Genomic DNA, 27,269 nt, shown 5'->3' with positions numbered 1-27,269 from the left:
CAGGGACTGGCCACCTACTCAGTGTCCTTCCTTAAAGGGCATCCAGCATTTTACTAAGCACTCTGTGCCTTGCTGTCACTGAACTCTGGGAACAGACGCGGACTGAAGAGCAGGACCAAGAGACATACACACAAATACACCAATAAGTGAGGGTGGAGAGAGGGGCTCCTATGCATAGGGTGCTGCTGCATGTGTAGGAGTTTCCCACCAACTCTCAGCATCGATGGTAGGGACCCAAAGTTCTAGACTAAAGAACCTTGGGCCACAGCGTTCCCCACATGTGGCTAGAGTCCCCGCTGTGCCACAAAAACATCTACTGAATTAGTTGTCCACAGTTTTAAGATCTGGAGACTCGAATTCCAAACCCTCCCGCCTTAGCTTCCTTAGTGCTCCGTTTGCAAGTGTGATACCATCATGCCCCAGGGAACCTGGTAATACTTGTAAAGTATCTTCCATCATGAACATTCCGGGTGCCTCGGCTCCCCCCGTGGTGGCTGTGTTCAGGTGGCTGAGAGATGGCTCAGCGGTTAACCTCTTCCAGAAGTTCTGGATTACATTCCCAGCACCCACAGGGCAGCTCCCAACTGTCTATAAGTGTAGTCTCATGGGATCTCATGCCCTCTTCTGGTATGCAGACCAAACAGCCATAATAAATAAACAATACATCTTCAAGAAAAGACACAGAGGGTGCTCTCTGGTCTGGAGCCAGATTGGTTTTTTTGTGGTAGGGAGGATCAATCACCATAAAACTTAGGCTAGTCTTAGCCAGCGCATGGCAGTTTTGCCTCTGAGTATTCATAAACTGGAGTGTGGGGAGAACCTGGGGTTCCATTAGCCAGTGGGCAGCCAGGGCAAGGACCGTCCCGCTAGTCATCGTGCCAATCGGAGGCTCTTCTACACTCATTCCCCGAGGGACCACAGGGTGGCTCAGGTTATCTCAGATAAGCTGCTCCCTTGGGGGCGCTCTGGACACAGGTGCCAGGAGATGCCTGGAGGCCCCAGGAACAGCATCTCTGGTCAGGTCAGGGCCTCTAGCCTGAGGCCTAACCTCCCGGGAAGGCTTGCTGTGGGATCAATGGAGCCTGGTGACCACAGCTCAGAGCAATTGGAACCGGTGATCCAGGACCTAAACCCTGGCTCGAGCCAACTATCAGGCCCTTAGGGGATTGTGGGATTTTCTGCCTTTGTTGTTGTAGAGAGACAGTCTCCCTGTGTAGCCCAAGCTGGCCTCGAACTAGAAATGTTGCTACTGAGGGACCTGAATACATTCCATAGGCCAAGTGCCGGGGCTTCAGGCTGCACCACCAGACCTTTGGACACCACGATTGTATCTGAAGACCTGCTTCCTAGAAACTAACCAGATGTCACTCATGATTTATTTCACAGCACTGGCGCGGGAGCCCAGACTCTGGTATATCTCTCTTCACCAGACACTGCAGACAGCCGAACTCTGTGCTTCCTGAATTCTACCTCTCAAAGTCTTATGTAAAACTCCACAGCGGGATCTCGTCTGCTGGAGGTAAAACTGAAGGTCAATGTGAGAGCTGGGTGTGGAGTTTCGAGGCCAGCCTGGGCTACACTGTGAGGCCTTACCTCAAAAACACCATGAAGGAGCTAAGGATACAGCTTAGTGGGTAGAGCGACTTCGAGAGTGAGAGAGCGCGCGCACAGACACCCCAGGCCCTGGGTTCGATGCCCGTTGTTTGCCTAAACCAGGTGGGGTTTACACACTATAATCCTGGCATAGGAGAAGCAGAGGCAGGAGGACCATGAGTTCTGGGTTATCCCTGGATACTGACCAGCTTGGGCCACATGCAACCTTGTCACAAAACAAACGAACAAACCAACCAACCAACCAACCACAAAAGGACACAGAGGCTTGGATAAACGAGAGAAAACCAGGCTACTAAGGAAATACCAAGCATGACTTCCTTAGCCAGGCATGGTGGCACACACCTTTAACCCTAGCCCCACGGGGAGCAGAGACAAGTGGATCTCTGTGAGTTTAGAGCCAGCCTGGTCTACATAGTGAGTTTCAAGACAGCTAGGTATATGTGGAAAGGGCCGGTCTCACAAAACCAGCATGGTGGGGTGGGGTGGGGTGGGGTGGGTGGGGGTTAGTGTTTCCATTCCAGCTCCAGATTCCTCTATGGCTCCCATCAGAATGCTTGAGCCCTGCCCTAGGATTGAACCCCACACAGCCACATGCTGCCTTCCCCAGCCCGGCTCCCGGCTGTTCCCTGCCTGGAATAGCTTGTTCCACATTCCACTGGAAACCTGCCCACCCGACCTGTCCCCACCTCCCCTCCTCCCAGTGCAGGGGCAAACACTCTGCCACGGAGCATGAGTGCTTCCGAGAACCTTCTGGAAGCACGAGAGCCAGCCAGCCACACCTCTCTGCTCCACTGTCCCCCCCACCCCATGACTCCACTTGGGCTGCATAACATTCTGAACCACTGGCTCAGGGCTGTCCCCCGCGATTGCCAGAAGCCCCAGGTCTCATGCAACCCTGCTGCACTCCCGTTTGATGAACAAACACCCTGGACCTCACACAGCTCTGAGGCCAATCGGGCGGAGCGATCCAGGATGCGGGCAGCCTGACTTTACACCTCGTTTCTTTCTATTTTTCTATTCCTGTGCATACGACGGAGAGGCCAGATGTTGACATCAGGTGTCTTCCTCAATCGCTCTCCGTTTTATCCGTTTAGCTCAGCAATTCTGCAAGACTGGCTAGTTATGGAAGGCCTGAGACACCCCTGGCCCTTGCCCCTAGTGCTGGGATCATAGGCGTAAGCCCCGCTGGGCTTCTTCTATGTCTGTGTTGGGGATCCAAATTCAGGTCTCCAAACTCGGGTCCTTGTATCCCTTTATCGACTGCCATCTCCCTCCCCAGTTCTTCTCCTCATCGCTTCTCCATTCCTCGGCTGCCAGAAAGGAAAGGTAACACCAGCCCGTGCAGCCAGCTGGTGCAAAATGTCCTTGTCCTCCTTAAGGGAGGTACCTGGAGCAGGGCTGGGCATCACATGGGCCTCAGGGTTATGTCCTCAGAGATCCAGCTTTAGACCGGCCCTGCCTGGTCCTAAGCATAGAAGCTTGAGTTCTCAGGGCCAGGGTATAGCATAGTTACCCCGAGCCCAACCCATGATGGGACTGCAGCCTGGCGGCTCTGGCTTGGGCATGTACCTGCTCCCCTACTATGGCCTGCATTATCGCAGAGTCGTTGGTACCCGCCACACCTCACTTCCCCTTCTACATTATCCTCCATACAACCCCAGGGCTCGCCACACCACCAGAAGCCCTGTCATGGGACCCTCGAGCATTTCTGCGGCGGCTCTCGGGGTGTTCACTTGTGCTCTAGAGAGCGGTTGTGACCCCAGCCTATCCATCCAAATTCCTGAGTTTCCGTAGTTCCGCTTGGCACCCACCTGGCTTGCAGACCCTTCTCTGGCAATCAGGTACCTCAGGAGGGCTCAGCAGGCTGTCATTAGGGACCATGCCGCGGCAAGAGCCCACCCGAAAATGATACCAATTAGAGGCAATAAAACCAAAAAGGCCTGAGTCGAGTTCCTACTGCCATCCTCCGAGTACCTGAGGCTGTACCTGAAGCTGTGTCCTAACTGATTCCTCAAAAAGATGGCTTCTTCCTTCCTTCTCTCCCAGGATTCTGGCCCTTTAGAAGCAACTGGCCCAGATTCAGCCATGAGGCAAGAGCTGCCCAGGCTGAAGCTCGGTTTCCCGTAAGTTCATCAGCTTCGCAGGTTAACCGGCCGTGTGTGTGAACCTGAAACAGTCAGTGTATGCCCAAGAGAAGAAAATGCACTCCCCAACTGTTCCTGGGTCCACTGGGGTCTCACTCTCTACCTATGGAAATGCAAGCTTCTCCTTCCTGACCCCACCCCCGCCAGCTGCAGAAGCCCCACCAGCTGTTGGCCTGTCCCTGGGGTTCCTGAGGTCCCCTGGGGTTCCTGAGGTCCCCTGGGGACTATCTGGGTGTCAACCCCTCTACACCTTCCTCCTGGCCCTGGGCCTCCTGACCACTCTGTCCCTTAAACAGAGGTCTCCAGTGCTCCCAGCAGCTGCCTTCTTGTTGGCATCCGGTGGGCATGTGGGGCTCACACCCCCAGTGTCCCTTAGCCACTCCAGGGCAGTGTCACCCTGTGGAAAGGCAGCTCTGGGAGGTTTTGGGTACTTTTCGAACTTCCTCAGCCTGTGGTGTGGGCTTCTGACATCAGGCTTCTGGCTTCCCTGTCTCATCACTGCCTCAGGGGTCACCTCTCAAGCGGGGATCTTGGCGGAAGCCCTGGCCACCAGCTCTTCCTGAGAGACACTGGTGAGGACAATGTCTCCCCTACCCAGTGGCTATGCTAGGGCTCAGTCCTTCCCAGCTATGAGCCCCACCCCTACCACAGCACCTGCCAATCCTTCAACTCCTCTCCCTTAGGAGCCTATGGGCCTGACTCCCAGCTTCTACCTGCACCTCACAGCCTCTCCCTGTCACTCACTGCACACCAGCCACCTCACCTTGATTGCCCTGAGGCTCCACCTGCCACAGGGCCTTTGCACAGGTCACTCTTCCCACCTGGAACTCACTCCCCTTTACCCTTACTCATTCTTCCAATCACCCCCAGCCCCCTGGAAAAGCCCCCTGAGCATGGCTCAGAAACCAACCCATTTACTTCTCCTGATGGACAGAGACTCCTCTCTCCCAGGGTTCCATCCTGAGAGCCCACACAGAAAAGGAACTGAATCCCACAGTTGTCCCCTGACCTCCACATACACACGCACACATACAACATTAAAAAAATGTTAAAATCGGGGCTGGAGAGATGGCTCGGCGGTTGAGAGCACTGACTGCTCTTCCCGAGGTCCCAAGTTCAAGTCCCAGTAACCACAAGGTGGCTCGCAACCATCGGTAATGGGATCCGATGCCCTCTGCTGGTGTGTCTGGAGACAGCTACAGTATATATATATATATATATATATATATATATTAGATAAATCTTAAAAAAAATGTTAAAATCATTCACATGTAATTCACATACCGTAACATCTCCCCTTTAAAGAATAGTCAGGAGATTTCTAGAATGTTCCAAGGTGTGCAACCACTGCCGCTGCCGCCTAATTCCGAAATATTTCCCTTATCTCCAAAGAAACCTTGTGCATTCACCATTCACCGCTACCCTAGTCCCCGCCCCTCCCATCTACATTCTGTCCTGGATCTGATCAATCCAGACATCTCAGATAGATGAAGTCACACAGCATATGGCTTTCCGTGTCTGGCTACTCACACTCATCATGAATTCCTCAAGCTTCACCTATTGGGTAGCATGTGTTCATGACTCAGTCTTTTTCAGGGCTGAGTCATATTCCACTATGCGGATTATGTGTGACCACGTTCCCTATTCACTTCCTAATTGGGTGTCTGCCCTCTCTATCTCAGATCTTATGACTAACGCTAACGTGGACGTCTACGTAGCTTTCCTTACTGGGCTTTATGTTTGCTTTTGAGGCAGGGTCTTACGCAGCTCAGCTTAGTCTAGGATTTGCTATGGGGTCAAGGATGACCTTAAACTCCCGATCCTCTCCAACCTCACCTTCCTGAACGCTGGGGTTACCGGGGTGACCCATCACGCCAGCTTGTCCAGGCTTTATTTTTTTAAAATGTGTATGTGTGTGTCTGAATGTGAGTACGTGGGCACAGTTTCTCATGGAGGCCAGAAGAGGGCAACAGATGCCCTGGAGCTGGAGTTACAGGCAGTTGTGAGCCTCCCAGGGACTGAACCAGGGTCCTTTGGAAGTACAACAGGTTCTCTGAACTGCTGAGCCCTTTCTCCAGCGCCCTGTACAGGCTTTACATGGACGTATGTTAGTTCTCCTGGGTAACAGTTCGGAACTTCCAGACTGTGATTACTAAACATACATACCATGGGACACAACCAGGGCTGGACAGTTCTTACCATCTGAACTGACTGGTTTTGTGTGTCAACTTGACACAAGCTGGAGTTATCACAGAGAAAGGCACCTCCCATGAGGAAATGCTTCCATGAGACCCAGCTGTAAGGTATTTTCTCAACCAGTGATCAAGTGGGGGAGGACCCAGCCCATTGTGGGTGGTGCCATCCCTGGGCTGGTGGTCTTGGGTTCTATAAGAGAGCAAGCTGGGCAAGCCAGGGGGAACAAGCCAGTAAGTAACATCCATCCGTGGCCTCTGCATCAGCTCCTGCTTCCTGTCCTGTGTGAGTTCCAGTCCTGACTTCCTTTGGTGATGAACAGTGTGGAAGTGTAAGCTGATAAACTCCTTCCCAACTTGCTTCTTGGTCATGATGTTTGTGCAGGAATAGAGACCCTAAGACACCACCCCATCCTCTGTGTCTGTTACACAGTCAACAGTCACTAGAATGAATGAATGAATGAATGAATGAATGAAGTTCAGTAACCACCACTGAATTGCATGGCCTTTGGAATGCTGGAGACCCAGGCTTCTGGCCCAACTGTGCCCATGCCCAGTTGTGTGTCCTCAGTCCAGTGTCTCCTTCTCTCCCTCTCTCTCATTCTGTGCCTCCTACCCTCTTAGGTACAGTGGGAAAAACAAGGCAATTCTGCCTGCCTGGTTCTTTCTGGTTCTTTCTCCCACTCTCTGTTCCCCTGCCCTGCCACGTTTCGCCCCATTAACTCGATAAGACAGAAAGGATAAAGAGGGGAGAGAGAGATCCCTGAATCTAATTTCTTTCTTCTTGTTGAGCATAACTACAAACCACAGCCAACCTCCTGTAACAAATCACTGAGCCCACCTCTCAGGCCTCTCGTATTCATACACCCTCAGAAACGATCTGCTGCTGGCCAACTATGCCTCTTCTAGAGCATGAGACAAATCACAATCACCTGCTGCCAACGGTCGGAGTAGCTCCATGTCCCCACAAAACACCTTCTTATGCTATTCCTGTGCTTTCTTTCTAAAGAAACCACGCGACAGCCCGGTGCTGGCCCACGACTTGGGTTCCCACACCACCGCAACACCCACTTTCGGCTCACCTCAGCCTCCTCTTCCTCCCCATTCTGGCTGTGTTCGCCCTGCAGCCTCTCCCGAAGCTTCCCGAGTTCTGCCCGCAGGCTGCCCATCTCCTGCTCCTTGGTCTGCAGATCTGCTTCAAGTTCCACCTTCTGCTCAATCAGAGCCTTCCCCTGGGCCTCCACCACGGTGACCCTGTGCCGAAGGTCATGGTTGATCTTCATTAGCCTCGTCTGCTGCTGCTGCAGCTGGAGAGAGAGAGAGGCATCCGGTGAGGCTGCCGTGTAGAGTGAAACAGGTTGTGTACAAATATCTTCCGATTTCGTTTTTATTTTTGTGACTGTGTTTTTATGACTATCGATAAGGAAAGATAAACAGATGGGCTTTTGTGTGTGCGTGTGCATGTGCATGCATGTTTGCCCGTGTGCCTCTGTGCACCACACGTGCGCCTGGTGCCAGAAGAAGGTATCAGATCTCCTGAGACTGGAGTTGCAATTTTTTTTTCTTTTTTTTTCGGAGCTGGGGACCGAACCCAGGGCCTTGCGCTTGCTATGCAAGTGCTCTACCACTGAGCTAAATCCCCAACCCCTGAGCAGCAGGCACTCTTAACCACGGAGCCCCCCTTCCGTGCAATTAAGAATGGAAGACTCGGGGCTGGAGAGATGGCTCAGCGGTTAAGAGCACCCGACTGCTCTTCCAGAGGTCATGAGTTCAATTCCCAGCAACCACATGGTGGCTCACAACCATCTGTAAAGAGATCTGATGCCCTCTTCTGGTGTATCTGAAGACAGCTATAGTGTACTTATATATAATAAATAAATAAATCTAAAAAAAAAAAAAAAAAAAAAAAAAAAGAATGGAAGACTCTGGCTCTCAGCGGGGGGCCATGAAGTAGGAGAGTGGACTCAGATGAGCGCTGGTCACTTACGGCCTCGACGTCCTCATTCTTCAGGACCAGCTCCCTGTCTTTGGCTCGGATCTCATCCCTCTGCTTGTCCACCACCTCCTTCAGCCTTTTCATCACCTGCCGCTCACGCTCCGACATACCTGGGTGAAGTGGAGATTGGCGGGTGAGCGACTTCCCCAGCGTCACACTCCCCCCAAGCCTCCCACGTCCCCTGCACACACCCCGTGACTGCTTCTGTCAAGCACCGGCTCTCCCCCCCTCTCTTCCCACTGCCTGAAGCTTTTCCCATCTGACCTCCTTTGGATCACCGCATGTAAGACTTATCTTGTTGGTCCCCTCTGCATGATAGCTCCCCCCTTTGCTGTATATCATGACAGACATGATCTCACACAGTGACCCAGAGGGTGGCCTCCAAAGGTCATACTAACCCTGTAAAGCCACACTTGGCTGTGTGGCTCTGAGCTCTCTTCTGTCTCTGTTTCCAAATTCATAAAATGGGATGGTAGGTGCGCCTACCCAGGGCAGACTGGAGGATGGGTGGAGGTAACACATGCATGCATGCATGTATGTATGTGTGCACACGCCCACCACTGTCACCACCACCGCCAGAACACAGCACTTGGTGGACATCCAGGACAACTTCCCTCCACTATCCCAGGAGACCATTAATGGGGGCAGTGGATGTGCTAAGCACCCTACTTCCCACACATATGGTGCCTTTCAGGCATTTGTTGAAAGCAGGGTGTAATGGTGCATGCCTTTAGTCCCAGACTCTGGAGAACTCTATGAGTTCGAAGCCAGCCTGGTCTACATGGTGAGTTCGAGGCCATTTCGGGCTACATAGAGAGACCCTGTCTAAAATAAAAAGGATATTTGGTGAGCCAGGTCTAGCAGCATAGACCTTCAATCCCAGCACTCCAGAGGCAAAGGCAGAGGCAATTGGACCTCCGTGGTTCAAGGGTGGCTTGGTCTACACAGCGAGGTCCAGGTTAGCCAGAACCATAGTGAGACCTTGCCACCACCCCTACCCTTGCTCTAAAATAATAAAAATAAAAATAAAAATCAGAAACCAGGCCTGCTGAGAAAGCTCAGTGTCTAAACAGGAGTTGAGAGTTCGGATCTCTGGAAGCCACTGAGACGCTGGGTGGGCGTGGTGCCTTGAGTGACATTCCAGCCTGAGGAGACAGAGAAGCGGGGTTGGGATTTAGCTCAGTGGTAGGCGCTTGCCTAGCAAGCGCAAGGCCTAAGTTCGGTCCCCAGCTCCGAAAAAAAAAAAAAAAAAAAAACAGAGAAGCAGAGGATCAAGGCCAACCATCTCCATGAGCTCTGTGGTCTGATGGAGAGAGCCTCCCTCAGTGTACAAAGTGGAAGAGAAACGAAAGACACGCACACAAACTCAAGCACGTATACACAAGAGCCGAAAACAATTTGAAAATTGTTCACAACCCTAACTCTAGCAAAGGGTGGTGGTACACACCTGCAATCCTAGCACTGTAGAGACAGAGGCAGGAGGGTTGATACAAGTGTGAGGCCAGCCTGGGCTACCTAGCAAGACCCTGTCCTCATATTATCCCCCCAAAGGTCCGTAGAATGACTAAGAAGGTTAAAAAGCTTGTTTAGCAAATCTGGGAATGTGAACTCCATCCCCAAACCCATGTAGAAAAGCCACATGCGGTGGTCCACATCTGTACCACCAGTACACATCTGTAATTCCAGCATCCCCACAAAGAGACGGGAGGCGAGAACTTGCCTGGACACTTGAGGACCAGGGAACCTGAACTACACCACAGCAGCAGAAAGGAGAAAGTTCTGGTCTCCAAGAGCAGAACTCAAGACCCGATTTCTCAAAGTCCACCCTGACCTCCATGTAGATGCACATGGGCGCTTTAGACACACATATGGTGCCCAGACATATATACAGGCATAAAATAAAATAAAGAAAACCTCAAAGAAACAAAATGACCATATGGTCAGCTCTGCTCTGTTTCTGGTGACAAAATTTACCCCTCCCCTCTTCAGCCCTTTGCAATGCCTGGACATCGTCAGTTCACAGCCCTGTGTGCTGACAGCTCTCTAGCTGGACAGATCCCAAAGGAGATTATTTATTTATTTATTTATTTATTTATTTATTTATTTATTTATTTTTGTTTTTTTGAGACACGATGTCTCTGACAGCCCTGACTATCCTGGAACTAGCTCTGTAATACAGGTTGGCCTCGAACTCAAAGAGATCCCCATGTCTCTACCTCCGGAGTACAGGGATTAAAAGCTGGCAACACCACCGCTTGACTACCAGAGGGGATTTTTAATCTGAAGGCTTCTGTGGTGAGACAGAAGAGACCGGGACACAGCATCTGTCCATATTCAGGAATCTGGTAGTCCACGTAGGGTGGGTACTTCTGAACAACCCTCCTCCCCCTAGCTTACCTCCACAGAAATCTGACCCCTGACCCTGAGCCTTCCTATGCCCCTTGACCCTAGCCCTGCACGGTGGCACTCTTGACTGGTTCTCAAGGTCACCAGAGCCAACCTCTTTCTCCCAGGGTACTGCCTGCCCCATGCCTGTTCCTCTAGTAGGTGGGGAACACATGGTCCCTGGTGTGTTCCCATGGTTTCCCCACAAAATAAAAATAACCTCGAAGGCAGTCTGGCATCTGCCTGGCTCTTGGCTCGGGCGGGGGACGCTGCGGCGTGGAGAACGCAGCTCCTCCAGCTGGTCCCGTGGAAGCTGAGCACACTCAGGGTTAAGTGCATACGCCTTATACCGGTCCACACTGGTCAGCAGGGATTGGGGAAGGGCAGAGCCACATTCCCAGAGGGAAGGGACCTCAGGAAAAGCTGCTCAGAGCTAGAATGGGCAGTGGGTTTCCCAGATCACCCCAGGAGGCCTCATAGGCTATACCAAGATTTCCCTAAATAAAATGATCCCACAATTCCATTCCTAGACGTGGACCCCATAAACACCGAAAGGCCTCCCCATGTGGACCCCATAGAGCTGAAAACAGGCCTCCCCACAAACACTGAAAGGATGTTCCCAGAAGCCAAAAAGTGGATGCAACCATGAAGCCCCAATTATGGGTAATGACAGACATGGTCCATCCATGCAATGGAATAGTACACAGCAGTGAAAAGAGACAGACAGATCCAGAATGTACAAAACTAAGATGCCAGACACACTGATGGGAGAGGGACCACTGCTGCTTTTTTCCATTCAAACTGGGCAACCAAGGTACACAACGGTCTTGTGAGTCCGTCAAAACACACAGCACTGTAGCACGCTGCTTTCTAAAGCCATCAAATACATCGCACAAAGAACACCTAAAAGAGAATTCCAGATGGGCATTCACCTGAGGGTTGGGTGTTTTGGGGTTGTTCTTTTTGTTTTTGTTTTTGGTCCCTTCAGTCTCTACCAGTACCTTATTTCTTCATTTGTTTGGAATGTTATTACATTTGTGTGTGTGTGTGTGTGTGTGTGTGTGTGTGTGTGTGTGTGTGTGTGTGTGTGTGTGTGTGCGCATGTGCTGTGCATGCGTGGGACCCAGGGGTTAAACCCATGCTGTCAGACATAGCAGCAAGTGCTGTGTCCACTGAGCCCTTGTCTCTCCTTTTTAAATTCTTTCATTATTTTCCTTTTTTCCTCCTCCAACACATATTGGCTGTCTTGGAACTCGCTCTGTAGACCAGGTTGGCCTCGAACTCAGAGATCCACCTGCCTTTGCCACCCACGGGCTGGCATGTGTGACAAGGCTTGATGTATGCCATGACTAGGATCCAATTCAGTACCCCATGCATGCTAAGCAAGGACTCCATCAACTGAGCTGCATCCCCAGCCCCATGACTTTATCCTCTCTAACCACAGATTCTACAGGGCCTTCATCCAAATCCACTCTTGTCCATCAAACCAGAGGGTGGGGCCAGGGACTTGTTCAGGCTTAAAGGTGTAGTGGTGCACTCCCTTTAACCCCAGCACTCAGGAGGCAGAGGTCTGTGAGTTCAAGGCCAGCCTGGTCCAACTAGCAAATCCCAGAGCCAGACAGGGCTACACAGTGAGACCCTGTCTCAAAAACAAGACAAAAGAAATATATCAATATATCTGAGATTAGATTCCTTGGTGTCAGCTACAAGAGGCAAACACGCATGTCAAGGGATGGCTGCTTGGACGGAGCTCACAAGGATCAGACCAAACTCAACCACTACCTATTCTTCCTTTCCCAGCCCTAGCAGAGTCAGGGATGAAGGCCCCAGGCGCTGTTTACCGGACAGACGACAGTTGACAGCCTCAGTGCCGATCGAATCAGAATCGCTGTCCCCAGTGTCTTGCTAGTCACCCTGTCCTGTGGCCAATGCCTCAAATCCTCTTCCAACACACAGAGAACAATCCCAACCTTGCCCTAGGATGCCAGGTGATCTGACCCCCTGGTCTCCTCTGACATCATCGCCAGCCACTCTCGGCCTCGACCATCTTCTTACCCTGGCCTTCCAGGATTCCCTCAAACATTTATACCCCAGGGCTTTGGGATGTACCGCCTGTTCATGGCACTAGCGGGACTCAACATAGTATTTTGTTAGGGGTTAATGGTGTCCACCCTGATGATTGGACGTAAAGTGACCTATGCCCCCATCTCAGCCCTTACATAGTGTCAGTTGCCATCAATCAAAGGAAAACATCTATTTTCTATTCCCCTATCTCCTGCCTGCCCACTCTGTATTAAAAGAGAGTTTCAAGTGGCCACAGTCTGGCTCGTCCAATGTGTCCCAGGGCCCAGAGGAAACAGTGGGAAACCATGACGTCTAAATTGAGTTGACATCAACATCGGTGAACTGGACCTCCAAAGTCATTTCTCCCCTGGGAGAGTCAAGATGTGAATCCACCTGACCACAGGAGCCAAAGACAGCAACACCAGGGCAGCGGCCTCTGAGTGGTCACAGGGACCTATGGGATGGCATGCCTCACCTTCGTGCTTCTGTAACTCCTCCTCGGAGAAGCCCACATCCTTGTGGTTGAGGTTGGTCATCAGCTGCTTATTCTCCTCCTGCAGCTGGGCAATCTGGGACAGGAGGTCCTGTGCCTCTCCCCGCCACACATCCTCCACCAATTCCAGCTCCTGTAGGGGGGAAAGCAAGGGTCACACCAGGATCAGAGCCACCAGGATCTCACCAGACCATCTGGAGAACTGCTCGGTTTCTGGCATTCCGAGCCACCCCCTTCCTCCAAGAGAAGGGGGTCTCTGGCAGGTGACGCACAGAGCCAGGAGGGCCTCTTCTGCTGATGTGTACACTGAGGTCTTGAGCCTAGCCCAGCTGTTTGGATAAGCCATCCCTTGTTAGAGAGTCTTGTGTACCCAATCACCTCTTCAGGGCACAGAGAGGCTGCAGAGACCCTCCGTGATGTGACAGGGCCACAGCCCCAGGGATCCTCTGCTCTCTAGGACATCTGCCCGAGGCAGCCTGAGCAGCTCTTGTAACCACTCAGAGTCTCAGTTTCCCTCTGTAAGGGAAACAAAACCTCTAAATTAGGGTTGGGGATTTAGCTCAGTGGTAGAGCGCTTGCCTAGCAAGCGCAAGGCCCTGGGTTCGGTCCCCAGCTCCGGGAAAAAAAACAAAAAAACAAAAAAAACAAAACAAAACAAAAAACCTCTAAATTTAAACGGCTTGTGAGAGAACCGTGAGATTAGTCCGTTAACAGTATTTGCTGTGCATGGTAGCTGAGACAGATGTCTTCAAGTTAGAGGTCAGCATAGGCTATAGGGAAAAAAAAATCTCAGAAAAAAAAATTCTATGAAATTTCAAACGGGACCGAGGTTAAGAGTGGGCGTTGCTCTAATGGAGGATGCAAATTTGGTTCCTTTTTTGGGCCGGCACAGGCATCTTCATTCATGAACACACACGCACACACACACACACACTTAAAAAGAATAAAAACAGGGCCAGATGTGGTTCTTTAATCCCAACACTTAGAAGGTATTAGAAGGTAGAGGCAGACAAATCTCTATTAATTTGAGGCCAGCCTGGTCTACAGAGCGAGTTCCAGGCCAGCTAAGGTTACATGGTAAGACTCCGTCTCCAAATATTAAGAATAGTAATAAGAAATATTAAGACTATAAAATGAATCTTTAAAGAAATTACTTGTGGGTTGGGGATTTAGCTCAGTGGTAGAACGCTTGCCTAGCCAGCGCAAGGCCCTGGGTTCGGTCCCCAGCTCCGAAAAAAAGAACCAAAAAAATAAAATAAAATAAAAAAAGAAATTACTTGTTTTACTACACATGCGTGTTCTGCACATATGCGCACTACATGCAGTACCCAAAGAAGCCAGAAGATGGCTTCTGGAACTGGGGGTGCAGGCAGTTGTGCGCAACCATGTGGGTGCTGGGAACCGAACTTGGGGTCCTCTGCAAGGAAAGTTAAGTGTTCTTGCCTACCAAGCCATTCTCCAACCTTCCCAAATAAATGGAAACAAAAATTTTCTTTTAAAAAGTATTTTAAGTGCCAGACATGGGGTCTATACACAACTCTAATCCCAGCGCTCAGAAGGTGGAGGAGGGAGAAATTTGATGTGAGTCAGGCAAGTGAGACTTTGCCTCTAATAAACAAGAAGTGACCAACGGGTAGGGGCCAGAGCTGGCAATATTCAGCCCTGTGGCATTCTGCGGAGCAGTGTGGAGGGTGACGCAGATCTCCCCAGACACGGTAACTCTAACCTCAGATGTTCTCATGAGATGCAAACACACTTGCCCAAGCTGGGAGTGACACCACACATCGGTGATCCCAACATTCAGGAAGCTGAAGCTGGAGGCTTGTGGTGAGTTAGGGGCCAGCCTGGGCTATGCCTCACCCCACGTGAGACTGTATACACACAAAGGTCTATAGCAATGTTGCTTATAGCAGAAAGAATAGAGGTAGCATCTACCATCCCAGGAAGGTGTAAATAGTCAACTTATCCCTACAATGGGTTATCACCTGCACGTAAAATGTAATGAAATGGGGGTTGGGGATTTAGCTCAGTGGTAGAGCGCTTGCCTAGGAAGCGCAAGGCCCTGGGTTCGGTCCCCAGCTCCGAAAAAAAGAACCAAAAAAAAAAAAAAATGTAATGAAATGTTGCTAAGGCTAGCCTCAGCTAAGAAGAGACGCCATGTACAGAGGATCACACAGTCCGCAATGCCATTCCTATGAAATGTCCCAACAGGCAAATGCACACAGAGAAAGGTAACCTGGGGCATCTGGCTGGAGCTGAGGGACACCGGGAGTGTGTTCCTCTTTGAAGGCAATCGCTATCAATTTTACTGCGGCACTGTCTGTACAACTGTGAACATGTAACCCCCGCGCTCATGCGTGCATGAGGTTGGGAGGCACCAAGGCTGTGGCTTAGATACAACCCAAGCTGAAGGGTCAAATCTGCATCCCGTCAACACAAACTTGCTTGTCTGAGATGCTAGGAATGGACCCAAGGGTTTCATACATTCTAGACAAGTGCTCTACCACTGAGCCACGCCCCCAGCCTCTCATTGGAGGATTAGGGCTCTACCACTGAGCCACGCCCCCAGCCTCTCATTGGAGGATTAGGGCTCTACCACTGAGCCACGCCCCCAGCCTCTCACTGAGGGATTCTAGACACGGGCTCTACCACTTGAGCCATGCCCCAGCCGCTCACTGGAGGATTCTAGGCAGGTGCTCTACCACTGAGTCACACCTCCAGCCCCTCGTTGTGGGATTCTAGGAAGGGCTCTACCACTGAGCCACGCCCCCAGCCTCTCATTGGATGATTTTAGTCAGGGGCGCTACCACTGAGCCACATCTGCAGCAGCCCTATTTTCAGATATGGTCTCACTAAATTGTCCACGCTGGCCTTGAACTCACCCCATAGCCTAGGAAGGCCTGGTTTTGACTCTCCTGCCTCAGCCTCCCCAGGAGCTGGGATTATAAATTGGCTGGGTAGGGGTTGGGGATTTAGCTCAGTGGTAGAGCCCTTGCCTAGCAAACGCAAGGCCCTGGGTTCGGTCCCCAGCTCCGAAAAAAAAAAAAAAAAATTGGCTGGGACATGCCAACCTAGGCTTGAATTACAAATAGCTGATCTTGGGCGAGTTCTTTAAACCCTGGGAGCCCCAGAAATGAAAACAGTATGTCTTTTTGAGGGCTGCTGGGAGGAAAAGACAGGCAGCTGGATGGGAAGGGTTTAAATTGGCACTTGGCACCCAGAATGTACCCGCACAGTCAGGATGTGGCCAGCCTTCCCCTCCCACAGTCTGTCACAGGCTGGCCAGGTGGCCGGACATCCAGCACTACCCTCGCTTGTTCATCTTGTAGAGAAGTTCCTCCATCCCACTCTGCAACGAAACTGTGGCCCCGAGGAAATAAGGCCATGGCTGTGTATACCTACAGCTGGTTCAAAGCCCCAAAGGGGCTGAAGTATCAAGTTAGGCTGAGACGTGATGGAGGAATGGTCGGGGACCTTCCTACACACAGGGGTGGCCTGGAAACTGAGCCAGACCCTTCCTCTGCCACCAGCTGGCACAGGCTGGACGCAGAGTGGCCCAAGTGGGTATCAAGAGCAACCAGCAAAACAAGTACAATGCTCCCCACAAGGTCAGCCACATGCCAGTCCCCAGAACCTAACGATGCCACCTTCTGTAACAAAAGGGACTTTGACTGCGGGGAGATCTGGTGGGTCTATGAGCTCATAGGGCCCTTGTGAAATGTCAGTGGAGTCAGAGTAAGAGAGGATGTGGCACAGGTTAAAGCCTAGATGCTATGTGCTGGCACTGAACACAAAGGAAAGGGTCATAAGCAGGAGGATCTAAACCAATGGAATCTCTCCGACACCTTGATTTTATTTATTCTTACAGTTTTTGGTGCTGGCGGCAGAGTCCAGGGCCTCATACAAGGTACATCCCCTCGTCAAGGCACACCTTTTTGTGTATCTTTTTAAGACAGAGCCTCACTGAGATGCCCAGGTTGGCATCCTCCTGCCTCAGCCTGCCAAATGCACCATTGAGGTCCAGCTGCTGAGTGTAACCCATTTTTTTTTTTTTTTTGGAGCTGGAGATCAACCCAGGGCCTTGCGCTTGCACAGGCAAGTGCTCTACCACTGAGCTAAATCCCAACCCCGTGTAACCCATTTCTGACTCCTGGCTTCTGCAGCATTACCCAGTCCTGCCCACATTGTGTCGCGCATCTGTACCCGTGGTTCCTCGCTCCGTTGTACCTTAGTGTATGCCCGCTGTCTGAATTACCCAGCGAACAACACATCTCTCCCCCTTTGAGCAGCCAGTGCTGTCGCCTACGGCAGCCACAGGAGATGGATACCAATTTTAGCCTCCACTGGCTTTGGTTTTCCTCTCGTGTAGCCCAGGTTGCCCTCACACTCCCTAAGCAGTGCAGGCTGGCCCTTGACATCCTGATCCTCCTGCCTCTACTTCCAAGCGCTAAGATTATAGGCAGGCTCCCCATGTCCGGTTTCTACATTGCTGGGATTCGAACCCGGACCCCCACATATGCTAGTAACCTCTCTACCAACTGGGCTGTGCCCCAGCCCTTCTTTTCTCCTTCCCTTTCTTTTTTTCTTTTTTTTTTTTAAGATTTATTTATCATATATAAGTACACTGTAGCTGTCTTCAGACACACCAGAAGAGGGCATCAGATCTCATTACAGATGGTTGTGAGCCACCATGTGGTTGCTGGGACTTGAACTCAGGACCTCTGGAAGAGCAGTCGGTGCATTTAACCGCTGAGCCATCTCTCCAGCCCTCTCCTTCCCTTTCTTAGGCTTTATTTTTAATTACGTGTAGGTGTGTGTGTGTGTGTGCTTGTGGGTACAGGCCTCCCCTCCAAGACCTCTCTGTGGCTGACTCCTCACTTCACCCAGCCCTCGGCTCAGGCAATGTGTCATCAGGAACTTCCCTGAGGACCTCCCTCTAGACAGCCTCCTCCATAGCTCCCGGATTTACTTCCTTCACGGCACTTAATCATACATTGACCGACATCTCTGTTTATTTTTAAATATATGCACTCATGCTAGTACGGGGGAAATACATGTTGGATTTCGAATGTGTGGTTAACAAAAAGAATGAGGGCCCTCGAAATCGGCTCATAAGGTCTGACTTGACAAGGGGAACCACGTGGTAGTTTTCTATGACTTGCCCTCTGATTTCCATGTGTGTAGCCCCCTCACTAAATATACGTAAAAAAATTAAAAAAAAAATTTTTTTTCTAAACAGGGTTTCTCCATGTAGCCCAGGCTATCCTGGAACTCATTCTACAGATCAGGCTAGACTTGAACTCAGAGATCCGCCTGCCTTTCCTTCCCGAGTTCTGGAATTAAAGGTGTGTCACTGCCAGGGACTCACTAATAAAATATGGCTCAGTAGACAGAGCGCTTGCCTGGTGTGGAGAGCTTTTGGGGCCGCTTGGCAGGAATTTGACTTTGGGCCAGGACAGGGAAGTGAGCTCAGAGAGGAATCTGATTTTAGGCTGGAACAAAGAAGTAGGCTTCAGGCAAGAGTATGACTTTGGCTTAGGACAGGGAAGTAGGCTCAGATAAACTTGGTCATCCTTATAAAGCCCTTAGAAACAGTGATCATGGGACTTTGCTTATTATCTTGTTTGTTCCCTTCACCTAGAACTGACCCTACAACTTGCATGCAATTAAAACTTGCATGCAGGGTTGGGGATTTAGCTCAGTGGTAGAGCGCTTGCCTAGCAAGCGCAAGGCCCTGGGTTTGGTCCCCAGCTCCGAAAAAAGAAAAGAAAAAAAAACTTGCATGCAATTAAAACGGTATAAAAGCGGACTAGGAAAAAATAAATTCGCCTTCCAGCCTTACATCTGGCTGGGGGTCATGCTACAGTGTGGTCTAGCTGTCTCTTTCTTTTTAATCCTCACTCTGCTGCTGGAGAACTCGTTGACTGACTGAGCAAGGCTTGGTTGGCCTGGCACACAAAGCCTTGGGTTCTATTCCCAGCACTGCATAAACTAGGTCCAGTGCCCCACACCTGTATTTGCACCGTGGGGGTAAGAGGCGGGAGGATCAGAAGTTCTAGGTCATCCTCTGATTTATACCAAGTTTGATGCTGGCCTGGGATACATCAGATCCTGACTCACAAAAATGAAATAAAAGTGGGGGGAGGAGGCTGGAGAGATGGCTCAGTGGTTAAGAGCACTGACTGCTCTTCCAGAGGTCCTGAGTTCAAATCCCAGCAACCATATGGTGGCTCACAACCATCTGTAATGGGGATCCGATGCCCTCTTCACATAAAAAGAAAAAAATCGTATATAGGCTAAGCAAGGTGGCATAGGCCTTTAATCCCAGGGAAGCAGAGGCAGGTGGATCTCTGAGTTTAAGTCTAGCCTGGTCTGCAGAATCGTTCCAAGACAACTAGGGCTACACAGAGAAACCCTGTCTCAAAAAAAAAAAATTAGGTTAAAAAATGTTAATGGGTCTGGAGAGACAGTTCAGTTATAAAGAATATTGGTTGTTCTTCTAGAGGGCACAGAACCAATTCTCAGCTCCCACAGGTTGGCTCACAACCATCTAAATAGCTCCTGTCACCCTCTTCAGGCCTCTGCAGCACAAAGCATGTGATATACAGACATCCAGGCAGGCAAAACACTTGTACACATAAATCAAAATAGAAAATAATAAATACTCAGTAATTCTTATTCGAAGAGATGGCAGGGCTCCTGTTTAGCACGTGTGAGCCCCTGGATGTGATCTGCAGTGTCACAAACGTCACAATGAGCCTGAGAAATAGTATTTTCTGTATGCCGAGTCCATGTCGGACTGGACGCACAACGGATGTACTGGCTTCTATTCTCTGTGTTAAAATTAACGCATGAGTAAGGCCCCAGGTTGAATCTCCAGTCTTAATTCTTTTTTAAAGATTTATTTATTCACTTTATTTATATGAGTATACTGGGACTGTCTTCAGACATCAGAAGAGGGCATCGGATCCCATTACAGATGGTTGTGAGCCGCCGTGTGGTTACTGGGAATTGAACTCAGGACCTCTGGAAGAGCAGTCGGTGCTCTTAACCACTGAGCCATCTTTGCAGCCCCCGAATCCTCAGTTTTAAAACTGTATAATTGCTGAGTGAACAACACAGACTGTGTGTTCCACACAGGCAGATGGCCCCTGCTCTCTCTTCCTGCCCACCTGCTACCTGACTTGAGAATGGGTCTCCGTTTCCCCCAGCTGCGTCCCGCCCATGTCGCCCAGGACAGCACTTTGCACACCGAGGCACGTCCATAGGACTGCACACATTGCATCATCAGAGAGAACCATGGGTCCGTGGTCTCGGGCAGAGTGATGAGCCCAGTGGAATAGGTCTGAGGAAGGCCAGCCTTTCCGAGGCTGTGTTTACGGAGTGGGAAGGAGAAGGGAGAGTCAGGAGACAGATGAAAGGCGTGCTGAGGTTTTTTTTTCCAGTGTGAGGGGGGAGGGAGTAGCTTGAAGAACCTCTGGCTATAGAAGAGATCAGATGGGCCTGTTCTGACCTTGTATTCAAGCCACACCGACAGGCCCGGGCTGGGGAAGGAGGGATTCCACCCGAGCTGTTTACAAACAGACGCTGGTGGTGCCTACTTCCTGGCTGCAGCTGGTGACATTCTGAAGCAACAAGTGCCAATGAGAAGCTGAGAATTCCATCTGACTTGGTGACCTGTGATGGCCCAGCCCAGCCGCAGCAGAAATAAAGAGCTGGGAGGGGACACGGAATAGCGCCAGCGGGACTCTGGCAGAGACCAGGCCCAGCCTGTGGGTAGGATGGATTCAGCACGGGAGAGCGGTGGGGCCCTCCCTCCCGGAGGCCCTCTAGGGGAGGTAGAATATGGGGGCAGGGGAAGTTAGAAATGCCTAGGTGGGGGCTCCAATGACCTCTGGAGCATCTCATGTCCCCACTCTAGACTTTACACTGTGGGCCTCTGGCAACAAACTCATTTACCCACTGGGCCATCTTGCTGGCCCCAGGGGCTGTTCCGAGGACTCTCTATCCAGTCACCCCCTGATGCTCACCCCTCTCCTACACGGTGGTGGAGACCGTGGTGATTACCCTACAATAGCAGAGGACACCATGACACAGAGAGGCCAGCCATCTGCCCCAAAGCTTACAGCCTGCCAACCGTGGGGTTTGAAACGGGGCTGTGTGGCTCCAGTGTCCCACTGGCCCTGAGACTCTGGAAATTAATTACAGGACTGAGGGAGGCACCTTCCGGCTCCAAGTGTGATCCTGGAAATGTGACTGATTCTGAGGAGCTCAGTTTCCTTCCTGACCCCAGGGCACAGGACTCAGAGGGACAAACACAGCCAACCTGTCCATAGGACTCTCTTACACACACCCATGCTCTGTCTGTCTCCAGGGTAACACTGAACACCTAGTTTTGACCATTATGTCAGAAAACTTAAGATCCATCCCGACAGTATACAATAGAGGATGGCCTGCCAGCAAGTTTCAGAGAGGCCATCCAAACTTCCTAAAGCCACACAGCAAGCTGGGACAGGTCCTAGCATCCAGGGAGAGAGTTTCCTCCCATTCCAAGTCCGAGAGATCTGTCAAAAGCAGCCCAGGCCGAGGTTAGGGCAGGAAACCACACGTCTCCCACTTCCCTTCCTGAGGCACCTAGACTGGTTTGGTCTCCCAAAGGCAGACGGCTCTGCTCCTCGGGCAAAGGATGGGCCTGAAAACCACTTGGAGCTAGTCGGTTCCCCAGGTCAAGCAGACTGGAGAAGAGACCTTGGAAGTTATCTCCCAAGGGTGGGGACTCTCACCAGTAACCTGGGATAAAACCCTCTCCATTCGGAGCCTCTGCTTTCTCATCTGTAAAGTGAAGAAAAATCCTCCCCTCATACTTTTATTTAAGAGAATTCAAGATGCTGACCAAGGCAGGAGAAGCGCAGGTGAATATATTGGGAACCCTGGGAAGAAAGTTGCAACTATGAAGCCAGAGCGGGGCTCAGGACTGGAGGGCTCTGGAGGGACTTAGGATAGGATGAAGAGGGGTGGGTGGGGACTGATTTCCTTCCTGGAATATAAATAATACTGTCTAAGTACGGTACCCACTGCATTCCCTTTGGTCCTCGTAGGTGGGTTCTACTGGAATCACCACAGAAAAGACCAGGAGATAGAGCAGAGAGGCTCAGCAAGTTAGCCAAGGTCACACTGCTACTCGATGCTCCAGGCTTGGACCCAGGCCTCCCTTCTTCTCTCACCAGCCTCTAGACACTCTGTAAACTCAGCCACAAAGGACACAAGCGGCTGCCCAGGACTGAAGGGCATCCACGGAGCCGCCGCCCCTTGCCCAGACCGGCAGACTGAGGCCTCCGCCCACCTTTTGATGCTTGCGCTCCTTTTCAATGCGGTCCATCCTCTCTACGCGCAACCGGTCCAGTTCCAGGCGCAGCTCGTCCAGCTCGGGAGCGACGTGGTGTCGGCTAACTAGCACCTCGAGGATCTCCAGGACCCTCACGACCTTGGGCATGAGGCGTGCGATGGCCTCGCAGCCGTGTTGGTCGATGACCCTCTCGAACTCGTGGCCCACGAGCGACGCGATATCGTACACGTCCATGACGGTCAGCTCCGCCACGTTCTTCTCCAGAGCCGACAGGGCGGCGGGCGGCGACCCTAGCGGCTCCTCCATGGCCCCGCTCGGGCTCCGGGCCGTCCGTCCACTCCGGTAACTCGTGAACTTGGGGGGCGGGGGGCCTGGAGCACCGCGGGGAGGAGGGCGAGGGCGGCGGCGCGTGCGCAGGCCCGCAGCGTCTCCCGACTCGAGGCTCCGACTCCGAGCGATGGAGACGCGGGTCCCGGCCTGGGAGGCGGTGGCGCCCGGTGTCCGGAGAGACCGCGGCCCCGAGACTCCTCCCGGGGAGGAGAATCAAACTTTGGCGACGCCGAGTGACTCCGGTTGGCCGGCTCCTCCCCGCGGGAACGCTGCGAGACGACGTGGGCTTGGAGAGGGGGGAGCGCGTCTCTGTCCCCGGGGGTCTCGGTACGCAGCCCCGCGAAGCCGAAGCTCCGCCCCGGCTCCGGTCCCGCCTCCCGGGCTCCGGTCCCCACGACCCCAGCCCTGCTCCACCTCCTGCAGCCGCGCTCCGCCTCCCAGGCAGCGGCCGCCACCGCGCACGGCCATTGGCTGCTGCAACAGGGGGCGGAGTCTGCCTGCAGAGGGATGGGGTCAGGAGGTGGGCTCCCCTTGCGATCCAGCTAGTGCAGGGGACCTTTACACCTAGGAGCTCCCCGCTGCTTCTCTGCCCACCCCTACTCCAGAGCGGGCGCCCCGAGTACAAAAGCCCACAGCGCACAGGGGTCCGTGGTCCCCAAAGTCGACCAGTGCCCTACCCGGATTCCAGCTCATCTTGGAGACCCTATGACCCCCGAAGGTCTACTCTTCTATGTGTTCCGCTGTCTACCACTACTCCGTGGCACCCACCCTGTGCTCCAGCAGAGTCTAAGGTGACTTCAAGTCGACAAATCAAAGCGTCCTTGGTCTCCAAAGCCGCTGCCTGCCGGGCCACTACCCCACGAGCTGAGACAAAAACTTCACATCTCAGTGGAAGAAGACACGCTGGGAATTTGGATCTCAGTCCCAAGACTAATTCTGAGCTCCCTTCGTCCTTTGGCCCCGCCAAATCCTCTTGTTCATCAGGTCCCAGCAAGCCAGGAGTGATTTTCCTGAATCTGCCCCCCCGCCACCTACTCTTCCATTCCCACACTGGTAGAGAAACCCCTTGAGTTCCCACCATTGAAAAGTACCCTTCACATACATAACCTTAAGTTCTTAGAGGCCCTTGGTCCTTCAGGACAGATTTTTTTTTTTTTTTCCTTTCCTCCCCGGAGCTGAGGACCGAACCCAGGGCCTTAGGCTTGCTAAGCAAGTGCTCTACCACTGAGCTAAATCCCCAACCCCCTGGAAATTTTTGTTGGTTTTGTTTCCTTTTGAATTTCTGGCCTAAAATTCGCTATGCAGACCAGTCTAGCTTTGAACTCACAGAGATCCTCCTGCCTCTTCCTCCTTGAATGCTAGGATTAGAGGCAGGTGCCACATTTTAACCCGTTTACAAATTTGGGAGGTCCAGAGGTTGCAGTAGCCCCCCACCCCAATCTCTGTTGTTTTTTTGCTTTTGTTTTTGTTTTTTTCTGTTTAGTGTCTGGAAACATTAAAAGATAACAGAAGAAACAATGTATAAGTTTTATATAACTTTTGATACAGTATATTATTAGAACAATGCTACTTTATTGTTAAAAAAAATCTTACTCTTTTTTTTTTTTTTTTTTTTTGGAACTGGGGACCGAACCCAGGGCCTTGCACTTGTTAGGCAAGCGCTCTACCACTGAGCTAAATCCCCAACCCCAAAATCTTACTCTTGTAAGATTTTGATTAGTACAGGGCCTAAGTTATAATCACAGATAATATATACAAAAGAAAATCACAGATAAATATACAAAAGAAAAAAGTCACAGTACCTGAGTTTTTGAAAAAAAAAAAAAAAATCTCAATACCAGAGTTTTTGTGTGACCCTGACGCTTATGCCCTGGGGCAGGGGTGGGTTGGGGGAGGGGCGTGTATTAGGGGCTGCTGCACTGGGAGAGTGGCTGCATGGGGCAGTGCCGCACCAGGAACTGGTAAGCCGGGACAGCTACACGGGGATGGGGGTGGGAGGATGGCTGTTTGGGGAGCTAAAGTACTAGGGGTTGCTGCACAGGGGGAGTGACTGCACTGGGAGCTGTTGCACTGTGGGCTGTTGTGCTGTGTGTGACTTCATGGGTTGCGGAACAACAGCAGCTCTAGGGGAACTGTTGCAGAGGAGGACCAGGGCTGCTGCAACACTTACCTATGGAATCTGGGAAGTAGCGGACCAGCGCAACTCGGCACCGGAAGAAGCTATCTCAGCCTCTGCACAAAGTACACGTGTGTATACAAACCGTGCACCTGTCCAGAATTGACGAGGGATGCGTCAACAGTGACCCAACCAGGTAGCGGCAGCTCATCCAGTCTTGCACCTAGCTGGGTGGAGTGATGAGAGGTGGCTTCCTGGAGGAGGAGGGCCTCAGATGCAGAGTGAAAGGCAGAGGTCACAAGCCCCTGTGAAGTCTGTGCCTGGGCTGTGGTGTGTGTTCATCAGTAAGCTTAGGTGGAGCCAGGGGCAGGCTGGCCATGGGGGGTGGGGGGATGGGATAATCAGAAGGCGGAGTAACCTAGCTGGGGATGGTGGGATGTGATGGCAACCTGTGATGGCAACATGCTGGATGTGGAGGCAGGAGGACCACTCTGTGTGTGTATATCTGGCGCGCGTGCACGCACACGTGTGTGTGTGTGTGTGTGTGTGTGTGTCTTGTGTTTTTTCACACTTTTTTTTTTTTTTTTTTTTTTTTTTTTTTTTTTGAGCTGGGGACCGAACCCAGGGCCTTGCACTTAGGCAAGCGCTCTACCACTGAGCTAAATCCCCAACCCCATGTGTCACAGTCTTAGTGATTAGCAAGCTCACAGGGTAAAGGCAGTTGTCACTAAGTCTTATGACCATCCCCAGGACCCACACTACAAGGACAGAACTGACTCCCGAAAAGTGTCCTCTGACTTCATGTGTACCTTACAGACATAAACAAACAAACAAGTAAGTAGGGATGTGGTCGGACACTCAAAAGAACAGGGGCAGACAGATCTCCCTGTGAGTTTCAGGCTAGCCTGCTCTGCATAGTGAGTTCCAGGCCAGCAAAGGCTACATAGTAAAACCCTAGCTAAAAAAGGGGATGGGGGTGGGGAAGCCTGGAGAGATGTTTCCACAGTTAAGAGCACTGCTGCTCTTCCAGAGGACCCAGGTTTGATTCCCACCACCTACCTGGCAGCTCACAACTGTCTGTATCTCTGGTTTCAGGGGATCCAACATACTCTTCTGGCCTTGGTGGGCATCAGATATACATGGTACACAGACATAGACGCAGACCAAACACTCATGTAATACAATTAATTTTTTATATTTAAAATTAATAAATGTTTTTTAAAAAGAAAAAAATTAGAGCTAAGTTTATATTGTGGTTGTAGGACCACAATGGGCTTCAGGTCTCCTTATTTTGATTTTGAATTGGTTTTTCTTTTTTTTTTTCTTTTTCTTTTTTCTTTTTTTCGGAGCTGGGGACCGAACCCAGGGTCTAGCGAGCGCTCTACCACTGAGCTAAATCCCCAACCCCTGGATTGGTTTTTCTTTTGTTTTTTAGATTTATTTATTTATTTTATATATAAGTACACTGTCGCTGTCTTCAGACACACCAGAAGAGGGCATCAGATCCCATCACAGATGGCTGTGAGCCACCATGTGGTTGCTGGGAATTGAACTCAGGACCTCTGGAAGAGCGGTCAGTGCTCTAACCACTGAACCATCTCTCCAGCCCCCTGGCTTTTCCTTTTTCAATATAGGGTTTCTCTGTGTGGCCCTGGCTGTCCTGGAACTTTCTCTATAGACCAAGCCAGCCTTGAACTTAGAGATCTGCCTGCCTCTGTTCCCGAGTGCTGGATTAAAGGCTGTCACTGCTTAAGGAGGCCAGAAGAAGGGTGCACATGGCCCGGAACTGGGGTTAAAATAGGTGAGCTGCCACACCGTTGCTGGGAAGCTGAACCTAGGTCCTCTACGAGAGTACCCAGTGTCTCTAACCACTGCTCCATCTCTCCAGTTGTTTGTTTGTTCTTTGAGCGGGGACGGGAGGTCTTGCTATGTAGCCCAGTCTGGCTCTGAACTTCTGGTGATCCTCCTGCCTCCCCTTCCTGGGTTACATTGCCTGACTTGGGAAACATGGTCTTTCAAGATCTGGCCTGCCTCTGCTTCACATGCGCCTTTGAATTCCTCTTCCCATCTCTAGGCACCAACCCAGCTTCTCCACCCTGAGGTCCAACATGAGCTTGTGAATCTGTGTGCGCAGGTTATAAAATCCTGGGCTGGAGAGATGGCTCAGTGGTTAGAGCACTGACTGCTCTTCCAGAGGTCCTGAGTTCAATTCCCAGCAACCACATGGTGGCTCACAACCATCTGTCATGAAGATCCGATGCCCTCTTCTGGTGTGTCTGAAGACAGCGACAGTGTAGTCACATAAAATAAATAAATCTTTAAAAAAAAAATTAAAAAAAAAAAATCCTACCCTTCCTGAAACCATCTGGAGGCCGAGTTTGGCTCTCATGCCAGTGCTTAGGTGGAAAGGATGTGGTAAACTAAAATGGCACCATCCCAGCATCCACAAGGATGCTTCACTGCTCTCACAGTGATGGACCATGCAACCCCTCAGAAGGGAGCTCAGATCTTGAGCAGAGACTAGAACTGAAGGAGGGCTGGGTGGGGCACACTGTGCAAGTGTGGGCCAGTGATGACTGTCAGATAACA

The 27,269-nt window shown here is 51.3% G+C and overlaps 1 protein-coding gene across 1 annotated transcript in view; it reads right to left on the bottom strand.

The window, feature by feature from the left end:
- Rilpl1 (Rab interacting lysosomal protein like 1) overlaps window positions 1-23,011 on the bottom strand; it is a 37,484-nt gene extending 14,473 nt beyond the window's left edge. Inside the window, exons 1-4 of the mRNA XM_032886882.1 lie at window positions 22,232-23,011; window positions 12,871-13,021; window positions 7,938-8,056; window positions 7,033-7,257 (exon numbers count right to left, since the gene is read on the bottom strand). Of these exons, the coding sequence (XP_032742773.1) occupies window positions 7,033-7,257; window positions 7,938-8,056; window positions 12,871-13,021; window positions 22,232-22,540 (804 nt within the window). The 5' untranslated portion in view covers window positions 22,541-23,011. The remainder of the gene's footprint in view (window positions 1-7,032; window positions 7,258-7,937; window positions 8,057-12,870; window positions 13,022-22,231) is intronic.
- Window positions 23,012-27,269: the final 4,258 nt, after the last annotated feature.

Source organism: Rattus rattus, chromosome 16 (genome assembly GCF_011064425.1).
Source record: "Rattus rattus isolate New Zealand chromosome 16, Rrattus_CSIRO_v1, whole genome shotgun sequence".
In the NCBI taxonomy this organism is placed as follows: Eukaryota; Metazoa; Chordata; class Mammalia; order Rodentia; family Muridae; genus Rattus; species Rattus rattus.
Note: the sequence above shows the minus strand (reverse complement) of the source record. Positions and strands in the feature narration are given on the sequence as shown.